Raw genomic sequence first — 22,198 nt, forward strand, 5'->3', positions numbered from 1 at the left:
TGAGGCCGAAAAAAAAAAAAAAAAAAACCAAAAAACCACTGCTGCTGCAACTGACAGGTGCTGGCCAGTCCAAGCCACTGGTTTTGTTGTTTTTTAGTGTTTTGTTTTTTTGTTTTTTGGTACTGGGGATTGAACTCGGAACCTTGCGATGCACTGAGCTAAATCCCTGGCACTGATTTTTATTGGTAATCAATTGGGGTAAAGACGAGCTACGTTCAAGGGCGGCACTGCAGTTTGTATGGAAACTAATATAGACAAAGCATTTTCAAGTTAGAAACAGAATAGACAAGATATATGGTTGTAATTAGAGTATTGTCCTTCTAGTTAAGAAAGTTTTAATTGTGGAAGTGGAATTTGAATGCAAGTTACACTGACCTTGCCATGCAGGCTTCGGCCGGACTTGTTTCTTGAAGCAAGCCATTTGTGGGGTTAACTCTTCACAGGCTGCACTGCTAACAGCCTGCTTTGGGCATAAACAAGATTGCAGTCCCCTGCAGAAGAACAGGCTCTGCAGAATGAGTTTGGGCAAAGTAAAAAGAAAAAAATACAAATAAAAAATATACTCTATAGTCAGACGTGGTGGTACACATGCCTATAATCCCAGCTCTTGGGAGGCTGAGGCAGGAAGATCGCCATGAGTTTGAGACCAGCCTGGGCTAAGATAGTTGAAGGCCAGCCTGAACTACATAGCGAGACCCTGTCTCAAAACAAATGAACAGAAATCCATCCTGCAGTGTAGGGTGGGCTGAAGTGTAGGGGTGAAGGGCATGGTAGCCACAATTCAAAAGTTGGGCATGTTGAATAGCTGCTCCGATAGCTTAGATCTTCACTTCGAAAAATGTATTTGGGGGAAGGCCAAGTAGGGACTGTTTAATTACTGAACAGCCACTAAGTGCCAGGATACTTTGATAGGCACATTCATTTTAACCTCACAAACCAAGCAAAGTAGGTGATATTGTTCCTTTACAGATGGAGAAGTGATGTCGAGTTTGCTCAGTGTGACACAGCTAAATTCATGTGAAGTAGAGCCAGAACTTCAAGACTGTTTGGAGATCCCAAGTCTATTCCTTTTATTTTTCCGTATCTTCCTCACTCTGAGAGGTGCATGTTGGAGTACTTCTGCTCTTCTGTAAATTCCCGGTCCTTATGGGTGTTTGGGTGCCATGAAATTTGTGCCCCTTCTCTTTCCCCCTTCTTCCCTCCTTTCCTTCCCCGGGGCCTTTGCACTGATCTACATCCTGCTATCCACCCCTGTCCTTTGTTTGGAAGATGTGATCTCTCCCTGTAGTTCAGGCTTGCTTCAAACTTGTGGTGATCCTCCTGCCTCAGCCTCCTGAATGCTGGGATTACAGGTGTGGACCACTATGCCCATCTTTTCTACCCGCCTTTTATACTTTGTTTGGTTTGGTTTGGTTTGGTACCAGGTATCAAATTTAGGACCTTGCACTTGCTGTGAGGCAGGCAGCAGAACCACTGAGCTAAATCTCCCCCTTTTGTAGTGGGGCTCGAACTCGGGACCTGACACTTGTGAGGCAGGCGGTGGAATCACTCACTGAGCTAAATCACTGGCCCTCTACCCTTTTTTTGAGACAGGGTCTCACTGAGTCTAGGTTTCCCATGTTAAATTTGAATTTGTGATCCTCCTGCCTCAGCCTCCCTGTGTTGGGATTACAGGTATACACCACCATGCCCAGCTCTCTACAGACTTTTTTTTTTCTACACACTGTTTTGGTACAGGAAGTAATGTACCCAGCTGTAAGATTTCTCTTAAGGCAGCAACAGCTGCTAAAATTTAGTAATCGAGGCTATCAGTAAGACAGTAGAAAAAGAAAATTTAGGGGATTGTCATTCTTTTTTTTTATTATTTTTTAGCTGAGATTGAACACAGGACTTGGCATGTGAGGCAGGTGTGGTGCTACTGAGCTAAATCCCTAGCTTTAAGGATTGTGATTGTTCTACATACTACTGTGATGTAGTTTTTTGAGACAAGATCTTGCTTCATAGTTCAGGCTGGCTTTGAACTCTGGTGATCCTCCTACCTCATCCTCCCTAGTGCTCGGATCACAGGTGTGCATGCCTGACTCTCTGCAGATTGTCTTGGCACAGGAGGTAATGGTCCTCCCATGCTCTGAATTTACAGTTAGTCGTCTGCCGCCAGAACCGGGTACCCTATCTGGGCACTGCCAGCTGGGGCTGTGCCTTTCAGCCAGCAGCAGGGCTGTGCTTCCGGCACCTTGGTGGGTTAGGGTAGAGGAGTATCTTCCCTTGGAAGGATGTGTCCTCTGCCTTCAAGATGCTAGCAGTCCGCCTTGGTGCAGATGGTGCCCAGATGGGAAGGAGTCTCTGGCGTTTACTCTCTAAGAAACCTCTTCTCCATCCTCCCTCGCTTGGTGCGTTAGGTTAGGGACCTGTTGTGTGCTCTGGACAAGTCAGGGTTGGTAAATTCAGGGTGACATAACACGTTGCTATAGGTCCACCCTGGGGAGAATGACACAGGGCTGATTTTGACGTTCCATTTCCCTCTGCAAAGTTGCCTGTTGTCTCTCTCAATGTTGAAAGGGATAGTTGTCTTTTTTTTTTCTTTTCCTTTCTTTTGAGACAGAGTCTCGCTGTCTCCCTCAGGTTGGCCTTGAACTCACTGTGTAGTGAATTCCTCCTGCCTCAGCCTTCCGAGTGCTGGGATTGCAGGCGTGCCCCTCTACACCTAGCAAAAGGGTCAGTTTTGTGTGTCAGATTGGAAATTGTGAACATATTAAAGCATATTTTAGGAATATTGCTAATTTCCTCCAATTTGAGTAATTACTTTTTAAATTCATTTTGATAATCACATTCAGTCAGGGCCGCTTGTTTGTTATGAGTGCTCTTTGAGGGAATGGAAAGCTAGTATTTCAGAGTTTTTCTCCTAGAGGAGAGTTGTTGGGACAGTAGAGAGACGAAATATGGTGGTGCACACGTGTAACCCAGCACTGGGAGATTGAGGAAGAAGGGTTCAAAGTTCAAGCCCAGCCTGGACAACTTGGTGACTTAATTTTGACTCTACTAAAAATTTTTTTAAAAAGGGCTTGCTCAGTGTGAAGGTCCTGGGTTCAATCCCAGTGACACACACACACAAAAGTTAAAAAGTGCGCCTGCACATGGGGATGGAGGTGGGAAGGGATCCAATAGGAGCATAGTTTCCGTGAACTGTGGAAGTGAGCCGCAGCTGCAGGACGCTCCCTGGAAGGAGGAGTGGGTCTTGATTAAAATCAGGTCGCAGAGGCTCAGCAGAGGCTCAGGGTGGCCCTGAGGAGGAGGTGGAGGAGGAGCAGGAGTACAAGGAGAAGGGGTGGAGGGGACCAGGATGCGGCTGTGCTTTCAGTGTGGGTGGGGAGTGCAGGGCGAGGGCCGGGAATCCCAGGCTTGGACTCATGCAGTGGGCAGTGGGGAAGGGGAAAGCGCAGTGGGGAACGCGGGGCAGGTGGGGAGGGCTCGTGCAGCCATCGGACTACTTGCCTAGTGCCTGGACAGTGTCTGTCTGAGGTATCGAGTGTGGTCCACAGCAAGGATCATGGCCTTTCTGAGGTTCCCTCGAGTCCCCTTGCATCCAGTTGTCTTGCTCCACACCTCACCCTGGTAACTGCTCGCTTCCTTTCTACAGTTCTGGTTCCTGGAGAACATCCTGTCAGTGCATTTGCTCAGTATGCAGCTTCTTTGGTTTGTTTGGCTTGTTTCACTTAGTGTAACAGTTTTGTTAGTCATTCAGTTGTTGGGTTCGTTTTTAGGCATGAGCAGTGTGCAGTCTCTTTTATTGCTTGGTAGTATCAGATTTGTGTATTCATTTACTTGTTGAGAGACGTTCTTTTTTATATTAATTAGTGTATGTATTTTTGAGATGAGGTCTGGCTGTGTGATTCCAGCTGGCCTCAAACTCACAGCAAGTCAGCCCGGGCCTCAGGCTCCCCGTGCTGGGATCACAGGCGTGGGTCACCAAGCCCAGCTGTTGAAGGATGTTTAAGTTGTCTCCAGTTTTTGTGTGTTGTGAACACAGTTGTTTTGAGCATTGGCATCCAGGTCCTTGTGCAGATGTGGCTCTCAACGTCTTCTGGGTAAATACCTAGGGGTGTGATTCAAGGCCACCTGATAAGGTTTAACCTGGTAAGAAACTGTCAGATCGTCTTTCAAAGGGGCTGTACCACTTGGTGTTCCTGCCCGCAGTGGTTGAGCTTCTGGGTTTGTGTACTCGATGTTGTCAGTTCTTTTTTTGTTTTTTGAGGCAGGGTCTCACTATGTAGCTGAGACTGACGTGGAACTCACTGTGTAGCCCAGGCTGGTCTCAACCTCGCAGCACAGTGATCCTCCTGTGTGCTGGGATCACAGGTGTGCACTGCCATGCCTGGCTGATGTGGTCAGTCTTTAAATTACACTCTTTTTAATAGGCGTGCCCTGTGACGTCCTTGTGGTCCTAATTTGCCTTTCATGTGTCTTTTGAAGTGTTTGTTCAGCTCTTTTGTTGAGTTTATGGGTTGTCATCTGACCCAGCACACTTCTTTGTGCTCTAGTTGTGACTTCTTTATCAGATATGTGCCTCACACATTCCCATTCTGTAGAAGGGGCGCCTTTTCACTTTGTCCACAAAATCATTTGCCACACAGTTTTAATTTTGATGAAGTCTAATTATCTCTGCTTTGTTGGTGGTGCCTTTTGTGTCCTGAATGTACCATTGTCTCTAAGGTCGTGAACATTTTCTTTTCTGTTCTCTGCAGGAAGTGTTATGTACATTCATTTGGAATTAACCTTTCTGTGTAGTGCACCGTAAAGGATGACTTTTTTTATATGGATGTCTAGTCAGTTTAACAGATTTCCTTTGGTTTGGGCCTAGTGTTAATAAATAATGTGAACTGGGTTGGGGATTTAGCTCAGTGGTGCTGCCGCCTGCCTTGCAAGTGCAAGGACCCAAGTTCGATCCCTGGTACAAAAAAAAAAGATAATATGAAGTGTCTCTGCTGTTAGGAACATGTTGGGAAGCTGTGAAAGAAAGCCATGTAAGATCTAGCTGGGGTAATTATTGGAACCGCAGCATGTGGGGTTCACTCTTCAGTCCTGACACAAAAATTGGGCTCCTTTTCTGTACTGAATCAGACATTGAACATGGAGTAAGGTAATCAGCTTCAGAAAGATGATAATAAAAAAAGTGATAATAAGGTCTTTATCCTGTCTAAAAGATGAAAAAACCATTGTTAAGTAGAGGCTGAATAACTCACCAAGGTCGCATAGCTGGGAAGGTTTCCGAATGTTTGAAATTGGTGATCATCTCGAAGCATTTGTTTTGGGTTGCATCTAGAGTATGGCAATATGCTAGACCATGAATGTTTTTCCAGAGCACAAACTGTCTTTTTACTCTTCTCTCCTTATTACCTGGCGCTTAGAAACTTGAACATTTAGTGAAATGAAGAAAGTTATAAATGTGGGCTGGAGATTTAGCTTAGTGGTTCTGCACCTGCCTCATAAGTGCAAGGTCCTGAGTCTGATTCCTGGTAGGCTTTTGAATCTGAAAACCAACAAGTAATACTTTTCTTGCTGGGCTGGTGATTTAGCTCAGGGTGCTGCCCCTGCCTGGCATGCACAAGGTCCCAAGTTTGAACCCCAATACAAAAAAAAATTTTTTTTAAGCCTTTTTCATTTTTGAGACTGGGTCTCTTCCTAGCAATTTCCCAGGCTGAGCTCAAACTTGGGATCCTTCTGCCTCAGACCAGAGTGCTGGGATTACAGACATGTACCACCAGGCCTACTCACTTCTTGTTTCTTATTTAAGTAAAAGAATAAAGAAATAAATTAAAGAACATTCTAACAGACAGAACCATATTCTTGTCACTATACTTAAAAAAATGATGTCTAAACCAGGAGTAGTGGCATGCTGGTAATCCTAGGACTTGGGAGGCTGAGGCTGGAGGATCTCAAGCTTGAGGCCAGCGTGGGCTGTGTGGTGAGTCCCAGGCTAGTCTGGACTACACAGCAAGCCCCTGTCTCAAAGTAAAATTTAAAAGGACAGAGGATGTAGCTCAGAGCTCTTTGGGTCTGATCCTTAGTACCCAGAGAAACAATGGGGGGGTGTCCCACCCTTAGGGTGCTTACAGAGATTAGGTGCCAGTGTAAATTAATGATTGCAGTTTTGTGTGATATTTAAAGACTATCATGCGTAGTCTTTTAGATCATTTCTTTCCTGTTTGTGAAGCTGGGAGTGAAAATGATGCACTTTAAGCAAAGAGTCCTTCGACATGGTTATAGGTGTGGATCTCACTGTCTGAAGTTACTGAGGAGTGAGTGCCACTAAGTGGAATGTTTCAGACTGTGCACAGTAAGCGTACCGCTAGCCCATCCCTGACTGACAGCGCCCTGTCGTCCCTGTTTCATATCTGTGTAATTTGTAGGTAGATCTAGATATTTCAAAAGTGATCGTGGCCAGGCATGGTGCTGCCTCCCTGTGATCTTAGTACCCAGGAGGCTGAGGCGGGAGGATTGCCGAAAGCTTGAGGCCAGGCAGGACTGTAGAGTGAAATTCTATCTCAAAAACAAAGAAACAAAGCCAAGCTGAAAAAACATGAGAAAATGAAAAAACGGAAAGAAAATGTTTGTAAATAGGGAGGGAGAGTGAAGGGAGGGCAGGGACAAGGAAAAAATGAGAACCAAGACCTGTCACGTAAAGGTACAAGATCCCAATGATGAATGTAACTGTACCGTATGCCTAAAATGTACCAATAAACTCAATAAAAAAATAAATTCATCAATAAATCAGAGTTGGGCATTGTGGCACATGCAGGAGGCTGAGGCAGGAGGATTGCTGTGAGTTTGAGACCAGCCTAGGCTACATAGTGAGTTCCAAGTTCAGTCTCACCTACATAGTGAGACCCTGTCTCAAAAAACCAAAAAAACAAAACAAAAACAAAAACAAAAAACAAACCACCTGCCTCGTGCCTGGGTTTGAGCTGCAGTATAAAAACAAAACAAGACAAAACCAAACCAAAAGTGATTGCGGAAATCAGTGAGGAGGATAAAAAACAAACCACCTGCCTCGTGCCTGGGTTTGAGCTGCAGTATAAAAACAAAACAAGACAAATAAAACCAAACCAAAAGTGATTGCGGAAATCAGTGAGGAGGATTTTTTAGAAATTTAGATACCCATGTCTGTTTTGATAACTTTATTTGAAGTTGTGTAAGTTACTATTTTATCTTGTCCTGACTTGTACCCTTAATGTTTTCTCAAAGTTCAAGAGTATAGAGGCCTAGGCTTCACAGCTCTTGGTAGAAAGGGTCAGAGTTATGGGCGCTTTGGGTACTCTGTGGGCCGTTCTTTCCCAACATGGTTCTTAACACAAAAAAAGTGTGGGCAATGGGCTCTGAGACTTTTAGAACAATGAACCCAGGAAAAGCACATAGAGCCTCTGGTCTTTGCATGCAATTTGACCCAGAAGGAGAACTCTTTCTGGGATGACTGTCTGAGAAAAGACACTGTAAAATACAGTGCCCTAAATGTCCTTAGCTGATTGGGGATCCATTGGCATCCACTCTTGATTGAATGCTGCCCTCACTGGGGCACAGTTATTGTAGGCGAAGTCACAGGACCATTATTAGTGATAATAAGCAAATACTAGTTAAATCCCTTGCTTTTTTTTTTTTTTTTTTTTTTTTTTTTTTTTGTACCGGGGATTGAACTCAGGACCTTATGCTTGCGAGGCAGGCATTGGAATCACTGAGCTAAATCCCTAGCCCTAAATTCCTTGCTTTTTAAAAAGAAAGTTAATGCAATTTTCTTACAAAATCTCATTCAACAGTTTTTACTAGCATAATTCAAAGTAAACTTTGTTAATTCTTTTTATCACACAAGTCAAGCTGATACTTAAAGATAGCAACACTCGTTTGTGTAAGAGTATTGACATGTACCAGCAATGTGCAGTAGCATTTAGAAGAGCCTTGCTGGGGTGTGGTGGCGCACGCCTGTAATCGCAGCACTCGGGAGGCTGAGGCAGCAGGATCGCTGTGAGTTCGAGACCAGCCTGGGCTACATAGTGAGTTCCAGGTCAGTCTCAACTACATAGTGAGACCTTGTCTCAAAAAACCAAAAAAAATATTTAGAATAAAATAGAAGAGCCTTGAGCAATACTTGTCCATTGTTCCTTAGAAATCGTCCCTCTGTGTGCACTCACACTTTTCTTCTTGCTTCGCTTTCTCCCTCCATTAGGAGGTTTCAGTGATACAGACTTGAAATTTTGTTTTGTAGATGGAGATGGTGATGGAGATGGAGTATCTGGAAAGAAGAAGAAAAAGAAGAAGAAGAAGAGAGGACGTTAGTGTCTCGCCTTAATCTTGCTACAAAGTTTATCGGTGGTTATTAACCAGCAGATTTGCAGAGAGCATCAGAAGCTCTCCGGTCTATACAGGTCAGGGAAATAAGCTTCAGCCTAGCAGAGGTAGAATGAGTGAGGCTAATAGTTCTGTGCAAATGTTTGAACAATCTTGTTCGTATTTTCTTTTTCTTTTTTCCAGTACCAGGACTGAACCGGGGGGACTTTTGCCCTTGCCAGGCAGCCATATCACCACTGAGCTATGTCCTCAGCCCCTTGCTGATATTTTCTTTAGCTGCTCTTCAGCTAAGAAATACTGGCTGAATTTAAACATGTTAGGAATGAGCTCCTATAAATAATTTTATTTATTTTTTTGAGGTAGGTCATACTGTGTAGTTCAGCCTGGTCTTGAACTCACTGTGATCCTCCTGCCTCAGCCTCCCAAAGTGCTGGGATTATAGGTGTGTAACACCATTCCTGCCTATCTTTTCTTGGTGTTGGTATCAAGAATAATTGAGCCAGGGATTTAGCTCATTGGTTCCAGTGCCTGCCTTACAAGCACAAGGACCTAGGTTCGATCGCTGGTACCAAAAAGAAAAAACAAAACAGGGATTCTATTATTTGGGCTGGGGATTTAGCTCAGTGGTTCTGCTGCCTGCCTTGCAAGCACAGGACCTGAATTTGATCCCCATTACCCCCCCCAAAAAAAAAGAAAGAAAAGAATAATTGAGTTGGGGCCAGGGATTTAGCTTAGAGGTTCAGCCACCTGTCTGGCAAACACAAGATCCCTGAGTTTGATCCCAAAAAAAGAATAATTGAGCTGTTCTTGAGTAGTTGATGAGTTTTGATCATTTTGATCAGTTTTATCTCAGAAGCACTATGAACTATGCAAATAACATAACTATATAAGGTTGGCTACTAGAGGGCTTAGAGCCAAGTTTGTGGTTCTATACTGGCCTCATTTCAGGTTTTATTTTTAAATGTTCTTATTTTGCTTTTTGCTTTACTTTGTATGTCTGTATTTGCATATTTTTGGTGTCTTGATACGGCACCTTAAATCGCTTCTGGTGTAAACCAAATAATTTAACCACGGACAGTTGACTGTCCTCATTTTTGACATCTACAGCGTGGGAGAATTATAAGTGACTGCGATATAGATTAAGAGAGCTTATCTAATTTTACACAGCAGTTGGAGATCAGGGTGTAGATAGCTCAGTGGCAGAGCGCTTGCTTATCTGGCGTGTGCAAGGTTTGAGTTCTCACACCACAGAAACAGGACAGCGGGATTGGACGTAGTGTCAGCGTTCTCAAAGTGATCCCAGGTGTCACCTCACCCTGTCTTGTAGCTGAGGCACCGGCGGCTGGCACTCAGCTCTCGTCTGAGTCTCAGCTAACATGTGGTAAGGCTGCACGTCAGCTGGGGCACTTCCGGTTACATAGTCCAGATTTCCTTCTCTGATGCTCTTTTCCAGTCCTTCATCAGATCCATGTGTGGACCGACTATCGAAGGTATCTACCAGATTTGTAGACGAGTTAAAGCTTTGACAAAAATTAGTATTTTTTTGAGAAAACCAGGATGACTGACATAAGCTAATGTTAACAAGCAGAAATTTTACGACGACAGATGTAAAATCAGTGGAGTGGTAGTGTTCTAAGGGTTTTGAGCATTGTAGCAGCGTGAACCAAAAAAATGAGTCTTGTTTCAGGAGCAGCAGGAATGAATGTAATTATTTATTTACTTCTGTGGTGCTGGGATCAAACCCAGGGACTTGTACATGCAAGGCAAGAGCTCTACCCCTGAGCCCCTCCTCTCAGCTTTGAGCAGCAGAAATTGAGAATGTGCGGTTTGTAGTCTCACTCTGCTTGCACCTTGTTTGGCCCATTACACTGACTCAGCCCTGGCACCATATCACTTACCCCTTGAAATGGTTTCTCCGCTTGGAGAGGGGTAAGTGAGTTGCAGCGCATAGTGCTTTCTTTTTTATTTTTTAAGACAGGGTCTCACTATGTAGGCCAGGCTGACCGGGTTTGTGACAGTCCTCCCTCAGATTCCTGAGTGCTGGGATCACTGTTGTGTGCCACCACGCCCAGCCTAGTACATTTTTCTTAAACTCCAAAGCAGGAAGGGCTCCTGGCAGTGATGTCCCCATGGGTGTGGACTGTGGGGGGAGAGGCCGTGGTGGCCTCCATTGACAGGAGCGCGGTGCTATCCGCCAGAGCGCTAAGCGGTCCTCAGAGTGGAAGCGGAGTTAGATGACCTGTAAAGTGTTCTGGTTTTATCATTGTTTGTGCTTAGGGACACGTAATAGGAAGACCCTAAGGCAGTGTTTCCCACTTTTATGGCTCATAGAAAGTGTTAAAACCTTGTCACACAGGGAGAAAACACAAGAGAAAGCACTCTTGAGAGGCTGTTTGGATTGAAGGAGGAAATGGTTCCACAGATAAATGATTTGCCTCAATACATGGTCATATTTTTCTGTGCTTTTTTTGCATTTGCAGAACAAAAGGAGCAAAATGTTAAAATTTAAGACAAATATCTGTAATGTACGGCCAGTTATAATCCAAAGGAAACTACTCAATCTCAGGAGCTTTTAAAAGCTGTAGCTGTCTGCAATGAAAGTCATAGATTGATTGCTGCATAAATTAACTCTCTTGCAACTTCTTGGCCTTCCTTGGGTGCAACCTTTGTACTAAAAGACAAGTTTTTGCATAAGGACTATATGTGTCGTTCTTAGGCATTTTGCTCTGAGAGTGTCTCGGGATACACTGGTGTCTTTACAGTTGTGTTCCCCTCCAAACTTCTTGGGCCAGCAGTGTTGCAGAGTTTGGATTTTTTTAAGACTGGAATGTTTCTATATACATCGTGAGATATCTTGGAGGTAGAACCTAAGTCTAAACATGAAATTCTTTTGTTTTTTAAATTAAAAAATTTTGAGATACTCTTGCTATGTAGTCCAGGCTGGCCTTGAACTCACGTCAATCCTGCCTCAGTCTCCCGAGGGCTAGGCCTAGTGTGCCACCACACTGGGCTTTTGGTTTTTTGCACAGGTGCCCTTTGAGGTAATTTTACATAGTATTGTTAGTGCACCTTTGGTTATCACTGCCACAGGAAACCAGGAATTTCCTAGTTGTGTAGCGCTCAGGAAGTTTCGGGTTTGAGTTTTTGGATAATGGATGTTCAACCTCTGTATGGTTTGGGAGACATTGCCTGCGGTGTTTGCTGAGTACTGAAGTGTCAGCAGCTATTGAGCATGCTCACAACTTACTAACCTTCCCTCCAAATAATAGTTTCTCATGTAGTTTGTTAAAACCGTGAAATAGGTTCACGTTTGGTTTTATTGCTGTCAGGTGTTACTTGTTACTTCTTTGGGCTTTACCTGTGAAAGCCAGCCTCTGTTTGTTGCATCTCTGCCATAGTAAATGAAGATGAAAACTTCCTAAGAGGCCAGCGCTTCCTCTTCCCACGCAGCACTTAGTCAGAGGAGGTGCCCGCCTGGGAAGTGTCTTCTGTTGGTGGCTGTAAAATGGCAACAGAGAGTAAAATCACAACGTGCAGAACAGCTGTAGAACAAAAAGCTGCAGTGGGGCCGGGGATTTAGCTCAGTGGTTCCACTGTCTGCCTTGTAAGCACAAGGACCTGAATTCAATCCCCGGTACTGAAAAAAAAAAAAAAGCTGCAATGATGCCTTTATTTGTAAGTACAGAAGTTAATGCTTAATTTGTGTCTCACAGCAAAGGTTCAGACAGACCCTCCCTCGGTGCCAATCTGTGACCTGTACCCTAGCGGCGTGTTCCCGAAGGGACAGGAGTGCGAGTACCCACCCACACAGGACGGGTAAGGGCCGGAAGCCCCGCGCCGCTCTGCGGACTTGGGGGGCTGGGCATAAAGCAGATTGCGTTGTCCTCAGAACGTCACTGTTTTATTAAAAGCTTATGAGTGTTATGAAGGAAATACAGTAAAAGCCCTCTTACCCAAAACGATTGGCCAGTTGAACAGATATTAAAGTGGGGGTTACAAAAACTAATCTTTGTAGTAAAGGTTAACAGAAATTTGGTTTTTGCTTCTCAACACGTCACCGTGGATTTGCGTTGATCTAATTTTCCTGTATGAACTGTACTCATATTGAACTGTACTCATAGCGCATCACCTGTGATTTCCACTCTGGGGTTCTGAGTCACCTGTCCGTACCTTCACATGTTTACAGTTCTTCTCTAGATTTAGTTTGACAGAAGTGTTTTTTGATGTTCGTCTCCATTGGGACTTTTAATACCTTTCCACGTGAGGGCGTTAGGTAGGTAATTACAGTAAGAGTACAGGTGGCCGGACCGGTTTGACAACTCGCTCTTGGCTCCTGGCACATTTACCTGGAAGCTGGGCACAGGCTGCTGCCTGCTGTTTCTCACTGGGCTTCATGGTGGACTTTCATTTCCTCCTCTGCAAGGTGGATGCTAATATTCTCAGTTATTTGGGTACTGATATTTTCTGTTTTTTGGTACCAGGGATCGAACTCACGCTTTCGAGGAAGGCAGCGGCACCACTGAGCTAAATCCTCGGCCCTTGGCATCAGATTTAAAATGTTTTATTTTTGCCCTTTATCAGTTTTCAGAGAAAGGAATTTATGTCATATCCATGTGTGTTTTGGGCTAAAAGCTTACCTTTCAGCAGTTGGGAAGTTGGGGCAGGATGGCTGTGAGTTCGAGGCCAGCCTGGGCTACATAGCGAGACCCTACCCCAAAAAAGCAAATGGGTTTTACAAATATGCCATGTAATGCTTTAAAATGCAGATGTGATTAGTTTTTTTAGTTATCCGTGCAATGGGGCCATAAATATTGTGGCTATTTAACATTAATTGCCGTTTTAAAAAGATACCTTTCTATGACTTGATTTTACCCTATTTCACTGCCTTGTGTGGCCACTGACAAAAGTGATGGAACAGTGGGCTTGCTGGTGTGCCCCTGTAGTCCTGGAGCTCTGGGAGGCTGAGGCAGGACTGCAAGTGTGAGCCCAGCCTAGGCAGCTCGGTAATTCAGCAAGACCCTGTCACAGAATTAAAAAATAAAATGGTCTGGGGATGTAGTGCAGATAGAAAGCCCTGAGTGTAATCCTCAGCACCCCTTTCCCCCACATCAAAGAGCAGGATACATTTGCATGTTCTGTAAATACTCCCTGGAAAGGTGAGCTTTTTTTTTGTATTTGTTTTTTGTTTTTAGAGGCAGGATCTCCCTTTTCTTTTTCGCTCATGCTGGCCCTGAAATTCACTATGTAGCTCAGACTGGCCTCAAACTCTCCAAGATCCTCCTGCCTCAGCCTTCCAAGAGCTGGGATTACAGACGTGCACCACCACGTCCAGCACAGCGACCTTTTAAGCAGTTTCAGTTGTTTCTTGCACATGTACTATGTCTGAAAGGCATTTCTACCCTGCGCATGTCCTTTGAATGGTGACTCTTCACTTGGAATGATTGTTAAGAGCTCAGTGAGGTCATTAGGTTTTTTCATCACATCTTCATAATTTCTGCCAGCCATGGTGGCGCACACCTGTCATCCCAGTACTTGGGAAGCTGAGGCAGGAGGATAGAGCCCAGCCTGGGCTGTGTAATGAGTGTAAGGCCAGCCTGAACTACATAGTGAGACCCTGTCTCAAAAAGAGAAAAAAGTATTAGGTGTTCATGACATCTTTTGATTTCAGTATTGGGGGTTTATTAGGCCATATTCTGATTGTAAAATGTAATAGAAATACATTTGCAATTTAATTATACTTGTGTCTTAACCTTTTTCATTTCTGGTGTTTATTTGAGACAGGGTCTCACTGTGTAGCCCAGGCTGTGTGCACCACCATGCCCTGCTGGTGGCTTAACCTTTAAAGAAATGGATTGAGGGGCCAGAGATTGAGCTCACCAGAGCAAGGTCTGAAGTATGGTCCCTGCTACCAAGAAAAAAAAAACACACAAAAAACCCTGAAAGAATCTGAAGGGTGGGTGAGGGGCAGGAATTAGAATTGGTGCCCCTTTTTTAAAAATTAAAACAAATTTTTTTGATAACTTATATTTTTTTGCTATATAGTTGAGGCTCACCTGGAACTCACTGTAGCCCATGCTGGCCTGGAACTCACAGCAGTCCTCCTGCCTCAGCTTCCCGAGTGCTGTGACTACAAGCGTGTGCCACGATGCCCAACCTGTACCACTGCCCCTTTATGGCCCTAGATTCAGCAGTTCTATTAAGTTCCTGTAGATACAGTCTTCATCTTATTACTCTACAGTAAATATTTGCTGGTGATTTTTCTTTTCACAAAACCTTTGCATTTTGAAGTGGGTGGTCCTTAAAACTTTATTGCCAGCAGTTGGGTGTGGTGGCAATGCCTGTAATCCCAGCACTCTCTGGAGGCTGAAGCAGGAGGATTGCCTTGAGTTTGAGGCCAGCCTGGGTTACATAGGGCTGGTGTGAACTACACAGCAAGATCCCGTATTTACCAAAAAAAAAAAAGCTTTACTGCCAGCTGCAGCTGTGGTGTAGGTACCTGCATTATGGCCTGTGTGAGAGGTGAAAAGTTGAGATGTATTTCATTTAAAAGTAGATGTAGCATAAGGTCCTGAGCTTGATCTCTGGTACCAAAAAAAACAAATAAAAACAAAGTAGATCTAGGAGTATCACTCGTACCTTTATGCCTCAGAGAGACTTAGAACATTTGGGTCCTTGGTTCAGATGAGACTTGAATCTGCGGAGGAGAAGGGGCTAGGGCTACATGGTTGCCTGAGTTTCCTCTTCCTGTTAAAGCAGTTTTAAGTACTTTGGGAGGCAGGAGCTGACTAGAGTTTGCCAGCATGGTGCTGGTTTGGTATCTGACAGCATCAGCAGATGGAAAATACCTTCCCACCAGAGAGAGCAAGCCAGGCCCACTAGTGCCACAGTGGGCGCCCGGTGCAGGCCAGAAAACCCCCAGGCCTGGGTGGTGGGCACATGGGGTGAAGTCAGCATTGGGGCCTTGACTTGTGCATGCTTAGTTTATTTATTTTTAGTTTAATTTTACTTTTTTGGTACCAGCTATCGAAGTCAGGACCTTGCGCTTGTGAGGCAGGTGCAGCGCTGCTGAGCTACAACTCTGGCCCTGGCATGTGCAGTTCAGCGTAGTTGTGGGCAGTTTTCAGCTGTGAAGAAACCAGTAGTAAAAGGCTTTGCCATCCCCTCTGCCCCTGCTGCATCCAAGTCTGAGCACAGCTGTGCGCAGTATGGTGTTACTCACAGGGGGCACTGGGGGCTTGTGTGGCTCTGCTCTGAGCCACTGGCCGGGACAGGTGGATTTTTGTATGGCATCACTTTCTACACTGGTGATCACGGGGTTAGGAACTGTATTCAGCATTACCTAAAAATGTGTAGAAGTGGTTTTTAAAAGATTTTCATTTTAAAACAGTTAATGTTTTGAAAATGTGCTGTTTGAAGGGAGTCGATGCCTTTTGTTCCAGATCTTAAACATAAAAATCTGTTAATGCTGGCAGTTTCAGTTTCCCAAACTGTGTCTCTTAAGTGGAGGGTTACTTCCAGTACACACGCCGCTGGGAAAACCCTGTACTGGCACAGTGTCCTGCATTGTGGGGAGTGCGCATGTGGATTCTAGGTCAGGCTTCGGATTCATATTTTCAGCCTTTTGTATCACTGGGCTCTGCCTCTGTGGCTCCAAGCAATTGTGGACCAAAAGTGCCTTTTAAGAAAGTGCATCTGGGGCTGAGGATTAATTTAGCTCAGTGGTTCCACCACCTGTCTCACAAGCGCAAGGTCCTGAGTTCAATTGCCGACACCCCCCCAAAAAAAAAGAAAAAGAAATTGCATCTGTATTAAACATGTACACACTTTTTCTTGTTATTCTCTAAATAGTGCGTCAGCTATTTCCTTTTCTTTTTTTTTGGTACCTGGTATTGAACTCAGGACCTTGTGCTTGCAAGGCAGGCAGTGGAACCACTGAGCTAAATCCCCGGGGCCCTGTCAGCTATTTTCATAGCGTTCACAGTACGTTTGGTATTTTGAGTAACCCAGTGATGGTTTGGGAGGCTGTGCATGGGTTACACGCAGGTGCCACACAGTTGTGTGAGAGGAGGCATGGCTCTTGGTGGTTCTGTGGGTGGTGCTGATTTGGTGGACTTCTTTGAGGGCTCCTAAGTATTTATTAGCTCAAGGATCTTCTCTCTGTCACGCACACCCCGCCTGCTTGGTTTCTAGGATTCTTATCTGGCTTTTCTAGTTCTCTCCTGTTTTGTCATTTTGTATTTCGATGGTGGTTTTTGTTTTGTTTTGTTTTTTTGGTACCAGGGATTGAACTCAGGACCTTACACTTGTGAGGCCGGAGAAGGCACTACTGAGCTAAATCCCCGGCCTGTTTTGTCATTTTATGTTGGCAGGGTTTTAGTCTTTCTGCCTATGAATGAAGTCTGAGCAGAGAGATTTTTTTCCCCAGGAGTCTTAAAATAAGACTGAACTTGATTTGGGTTGGTTGCAAGAATGTGGCTTTTGGTATTTCAGAAACTTTTTTGACATGCGTAAACTGAATGTATTATAATATACTTTACCTAAAATAAATTGCTTGGTATGTTTTTGTCCCCCTCAGCTTTTGTGCTTGTTCTGCTCTCTTTTTAAATGACTCATACTATGATGTGCCTATTCTAAAGGCGAACAGCTACTTGGAGAACTACAAGTGAAGAAAAGAAAGCGTTAGATCAGGCCAGCGAGGAGGTTTGGAATGATTTCCGAGAAGCCGCGGAAGCACATCGACAAGTTAGAAAATACGTCATGAGCTGGATCAAGCCTGGGATGGCGATGATAGAGATCTGGTAAAGACACATTTTTGTAAGAACACGATAAAACAAAAAATTTTTAGTACCAGTTTTCCAATTGTAATATTTGGCTTTCCATACCACTTTGCTAAAAGACTGAAGAATGTTTACCTGCCTTGCAAGCTCTTGCAGTAGCTCCCTGGTGAGGAGACCCTAAGGGGTGCAGCCTGCACGCTCGGCGCCTCTGCCTGGACGCTGTTGTTTTGCTCGGTGACAGTGCTTACTAAGACTCAAAGTCGCTAGAAGAAGTGTCTAGACATAGCACGCGACTATAGTGCAGGCAGGGAACCAGGAAACTGATGCCTTTGTGTCCATCTCGAGAAAATCTTATGGAAGACAACTTGTCAGGTTGAGTCAGTTTGGTTTTTTGGGTTTTGTTTTTTTTTTTTTTTTGGACTTGGGTCCTTGTGCTTCTGAGGCAGGCGGTGGAACCACTGAGCTAAATCCCCGGCAAGTCGATATTTAAATACACACCAGGAGCAAATACAATCAGCTCTTCAGCTTGTCAAGGTTGAGACTTCCTGGCAAATGAAGTTCAGCGTGGCTGGTGTTTTCTAGAGGTTTCTAAAAGAATTTATTTCCTTATATTTTGTAGAAGAGGTATTTTCATAGCATCCAGAAAGTGCTCCTGTCACTCAGGATTTTAGTAGATTTTGGAGCTTTGAGCTATACCCCATGTGAAGGTATGAGTATGAAAGTAAACCCATCTCCGTTACTTCTGTTTCAGTGAGAAGTTGGAAGACTGTTCACGCAAGCTCATCAAAGAGAACGGCTTGAATGCAGGCCTGGCCTTTCCAACGGGCTGTTCTCTCAATAACTGTGCCGCACACTACACGCCCAACGCGGGCGACACCACGGTGTTGCAGTACGATGACATCTGTAAGATCGACTTTGGAACACATATAAGTGGTGAGTGTGTGGAGACAATCCTACCTTCTGCTCCCACCCAGAACAAACCGAAATAAAACCTCTAGTTTTGTGTGTGTTGGGTGGGGCTATAAATACTGTGCTTATAAATTTTCAGTAGAGCACACTCAGACTTACTTTAAAGCACCCTACCTAAGGTGAAGACTGTTGGGAAATTGAAGCTTATTTTTGTATTAAGGCGTGGAGCTAGCCCGTATTTTTTCCTTCAGGTCTTTGTTTTATATATCCTTTTTAATAATAAACATTTAAATAATAAATTTATCTCAGGCCTTCCAGTTTTTCCACTTGTATGTACATGTTTGCTTTTCCAAATTGCCCCCAAGCACCTCGTCACCTCACAGCCAGGCAAGTGAGCGAGCTGGGATTGAACTCTGAAAAGTGGCACCCTCAGGGCTCTGCTCTGTGCCTTTCCCCTGCCCTGTGTGACCCTGCCTGCTTTCCCTTCCTCTTGCTTCATCTTGTTTCTGTCTGCATAACAGTGCAGGAGGGAGAGTGCTGGATCCCTGCTGTCTCAGAGTCCGTTTGCCAGCCTTATAATTCATTGGTTTTACTCTATAAACTCTACTCCCTACCTTGTGCCTCTGGTGATGCGATCTCCTGGGACTTGGAAAGCTTCCCTCCTTTGAGTCCCTCATTCTATCAGTTTTTTTGAAGTGGGATCTCTGTGTGATTGAAGCAGGCCTAAGAGTCAAGACACCACTCATGCCTCAGCCTCCTGATTTCTGGGGTTGCAGGAGTATACCACCATGCCTGGCTTCTATTTTCTTTTTGTTGTGACTTTTATTTTATAGATTAATAAATTCTATAAAGTAAATAAATTGATACGTAAACTTACAGATGATTTTTTTCTTTCAGGTAGGATTATTGACTGTGCTTTTACTGTCACCTTTAATCCCAAATATGATATATTATTAAAAGCGGTAAAAGATGCCACTAATACTGGAATAAAGGTAGGTGAACTGTAAGCCCCATTTCAGTGATTTTTGTTGTTGTTGAGACAGGGTCTCACTCTAGTACAGGTTGGAAAATTGTTTAGTTTGTTTTGGTTTTGGTTGTTAACAAACTTACTTTAGAGTAGTTTTAGTTGCACATCAGAACTGAGCAGGACCAGGGATTTAGCTCAGTGGTTCCGCTGCCTGCCTGGCAGCACAAGGTCCCGAATTTGATCCCTGTACAAAAACGAACAGCTGCCCAGATGTTCTGAGCGAGCAGTCAGGGCGGGCTCCCTGTGAGCCCCGCTGGCCAGTGTCCTGCTGTGGGCGGTGTCCACACGGCCCTCCCCCGCCCTGTGCTCCGCTACACTGGCGCCCACAGATCTGCCACCTTCCCTCTTGTGCGTGGGATTCCTTCCATACGCTTGCCTTTTAACTCCTCTCATGGACCGGAGCTGGGCGCCCATGAAATACGAGTTTCTCCTTCCCTCCTCCCAGCCCTGCCAGTCACCCTGTGCCGGCTGTGCTGCCGATTACCCTGAGCACCCGAGTGGATCACGGAAAGCGTGTCGTGTGAGCTGTTTCACGTGGCATACATAGTGTCTTTAAGGTGCACCGGTGTGGTGGTCTCTGCCGGCCGTCCACCCACGGACGGGATAATCGCACATGCACGGGCACCTACTGGCCCTCTGTGCCTGCGCTCAGGCTGTCGTGATGACGGTGCACACGTCTCTGAGAGCCCACTTCTGTTCTTTGGGTTACACACTCAGAAGTGGAACCACTGAGTGAGGTGGCAGTTACGTTCCTAACGCTGGATAACGGCCACGCTGTTTCCCACAGTGGCCCTGCCGACGGGGAAGGGCCCAGTCTCCCACCTGGCTGCACTGGCACCCTCGGGTTCTTACCTGGGCTGCCGCCCTAAGGGCCTGTGGGTGTCTTCCTATCTCGGGGATTTGCACTTCTGTGGCGATGGGTGGAGGAGAGGCACTTACTGGCCAGCATCATTTTGGAGAGCTGAGAACCATCTGCCCATTCCTTTTCGTGTCTTTGGATCAGGTGTTTGTGTTGCTGAGTTTTCTGTATATTCTGGATGCCAGTCCCCTATCAGATAACACGATTTTCAAATGCTTTCTCCCCCTCCATGAATTGCCTTTTTATTGCATTGATGATGTGTTTTTTTTTTTCCTTCCCCCAGTAAGTTTATTGGTACATTTAAAGCAAACAGTACGGTTACATTTATCATTGGGATCTTGTACCTTTACATGATAGGTCTTGGTTCTTATTTTTCCCTGTCCCCCTGCCCTCCCTTCACCCCTTTCACCCTTCCCTATTTACAAAGACTGTTTCCATTTCACATTTTTTCTTTTCCTTTATTTCCTTTTCCCTCCCCTTCCCACATTACCTTTAGCCATTTTCTTCCTGTTTCACACTCCCAGTTATACCATTTGAACCTTATTCACATTTTTAGTTTTTCACACCAGAGAAACTATTTGGTGTTTACTCAAGTGTGCCCTATTTATTTCACTTAAGAGTATCGCCTCGGGCTGGGAATTTAGCTCAGTGGTTCCATCACCTGCCTTGCAAGTGCAAGGACCTGAGTTCTATCCCTGCTACCAAAAAAAAAGAGTATCGCCTCAGTGTGCATACATTTAGCTATAAATATCTCTAGTTTCTCATTCTGTGTGTCTGAGTAGTAATCCATTTTATAGTGAAACCACGTCTTTATGCAGTCTCCAGTTGATGGGCAGTTGGGCTGTTTCCAAATTTTAGCTGTTACAAACTGTGCTGCTATAAACATGGGTGCGCATATATTATGTTGTGCTTTGATGAACAAAATGTTTTAATTTTCATGAAATCCACTTTATCTGTTTTTTTCCTTTGTTGCCTGTGCTTCTGGTATATCCAAGAAATCATTGCTATATATAGTTATGAAGCTTTTGTCCTGTTTGCTTCTGACAGTTTCATAGCTTTAGGTCTTATTTTAAATTTTTGATTCTTTTATTTTTTTGAGACAAGGTCTTGCTAAGTTCCAGGCTGGCCTCAAACTTTCAGTGATCCTCCTGCCTCCGCCTCCCCAGGGATGGGATTACAGGCATGCGCCACAATACTTGGCTCTCTTTGATGCATTCTAAAGTTAATTTTTGCATATGTTTTTTGGTTGGGGGTTCTTCATTTCTTTTTTATATTTTATTTTCTGCAGTGCTAGGGATTGAACCCAGGGCCTCGGAACTGAGGCACACACACCCCCACCTTTGTGATAAGGGCTGAGTTGTCCAAGCTGGTCTAACATTTGAAATCCTCCTGCCTCGGGCCCCCCATGTCTTTATTCAGTTTTTTGTGGCTATCTGGCTTTCCCAGTGCCATTTGTTGAAGACTCATCCCTGTTGGATAGTCTTGGTGCTTTTGTCACAATCACTGGCACTGTGTGACAGTGCATTTCCAGGCTGTCTGTTCTGGGGGTCTGTGTGTCTTTTTTATTGAAGTACCACATACACTGTTTTGATTACTGTAGCTTTAGAAGTTTTGAGCCAGGCACCATGGCATATGCCTGTGATCTGCTACTCGAGAAGCTGAGGCAGGAGGGTCGCAAGTTTGAGGCCAGCCTGGTCAACGTAGCAAGACCCCGTCTCAGATTTTTTTTGCGGGGGGGGGATGTGGTTACTGGGAAAAGTGGCGGAACCATTGAGTTAAATCCCCAGCCCTCAGAATTTTTTAAAAGGACTGGAGCAGTAGCTCAGTGGTAGAGTGCTTCCTAGTATGTTTGAAGCTGCTGGTGCAATTTCTGGTACTGCCAACAAAAAAGGAAAAATATCTTCAAAATAGGAAGCGAGAATCCTGTTTTTGTTTTTAAAGATCGTTTTGGCTATGCAATTCAGTCCCTTAAAAGCCATATGAATTTTTGAATGTTTTTCTTTTTCTCTGAAAAATTTGATCAATTGATTGGAAGTGAATCTAGGGCTGCCATCTGCAAAGTAGGCAAGGGTTCTCCCACTGAACCGCAACATTGGGGCTTTTAAAAAACTTTTGTGCCACTCAGGATTGACCCCAGGAGCATTCTACCAAGGCACATCTTCCTTTTTATTTTGAGGCAGGTTGTGGCTGAGTTGCCCAGGTTGGCCTTGAACTTGTGATCCTCCTGCCTCAGCCTTAAATAACTGGGAGCAGTTTCCCCAAATTATATAGAAAACAATATAGAGTCAA

At 44.6% G+C, this 22,198-nt stretch overlaps 2 protein-coding genes across 2 annotated transcripts in view; one reads left to right on the forward strand and one right to left on the reverse strand.

Annotated features, from left to right (window-relative positions):
- Window positions 1-22,198, forward strand: part of Metap2 (methionyl aminopeptidase 2) — a 29,367-nt gene that overhangs the window by 2,590 nt on the left and 4,579 nt on the right. Inside the window, exons 3-7 of the mRNA XM_010629176.3 lie at window positions 8,255-8,320; window positions 12,051-12,153; window positions 16,974-17,135; window positions 17,866-18,047; window positions 18,921-19,015. Coding sequence (XP_010627478.1) covers window positions 8,255-8,320; window positions 12,051-12,153; window positions 16,974-17,135; window positions 17,866-18,047; window positions 18,921-19,015 — 608 coding nt within the window. The remainder of the gene's footprint in view (window positions 1-8,254; window positions 8,321-12,050; window positions 12,154-16,973; window positions 17,136-17,865; window positions 18,048-18,920; window positions 19,016-22,198) is intronic.
- Usp44 (ubiquitin specific peptidase 44) overlaps window positions 11,760-22,198 on the reverse strand; it is a 43,016-nt gene continuing 32,577 nt past the window's right edge. The window contains exon 6 of the mRNA XM_010629181.3: window positions 11,760-11,835. Within this exon, the coding sequence (XP_010627483.1) occupies window positions 11,795-11,835 (41 nt within the window). The 3' untranslated portion in view covers window positions 11,760-11,794. The remainder of the gene's footprint in view (window positions 11,836-22,198) is intronic.

This window comes from Fukomys damarensis, unplaced genomic scaffold (genome assembly GCF_012274545.1).
Source record: "Fukomys damarensis isolate Sample0158 unplaced genomic scaffold, DMR_v1.0_HiC HiC_scaffold_15, whole genome shotgun sequence".
Classification (NCBI taxonomy): Eukaryota; Metazoa; Chordata; class Mammalia; order Rodentia; family Bathyergidae; genus Fukomys; species Fukomys damarensis.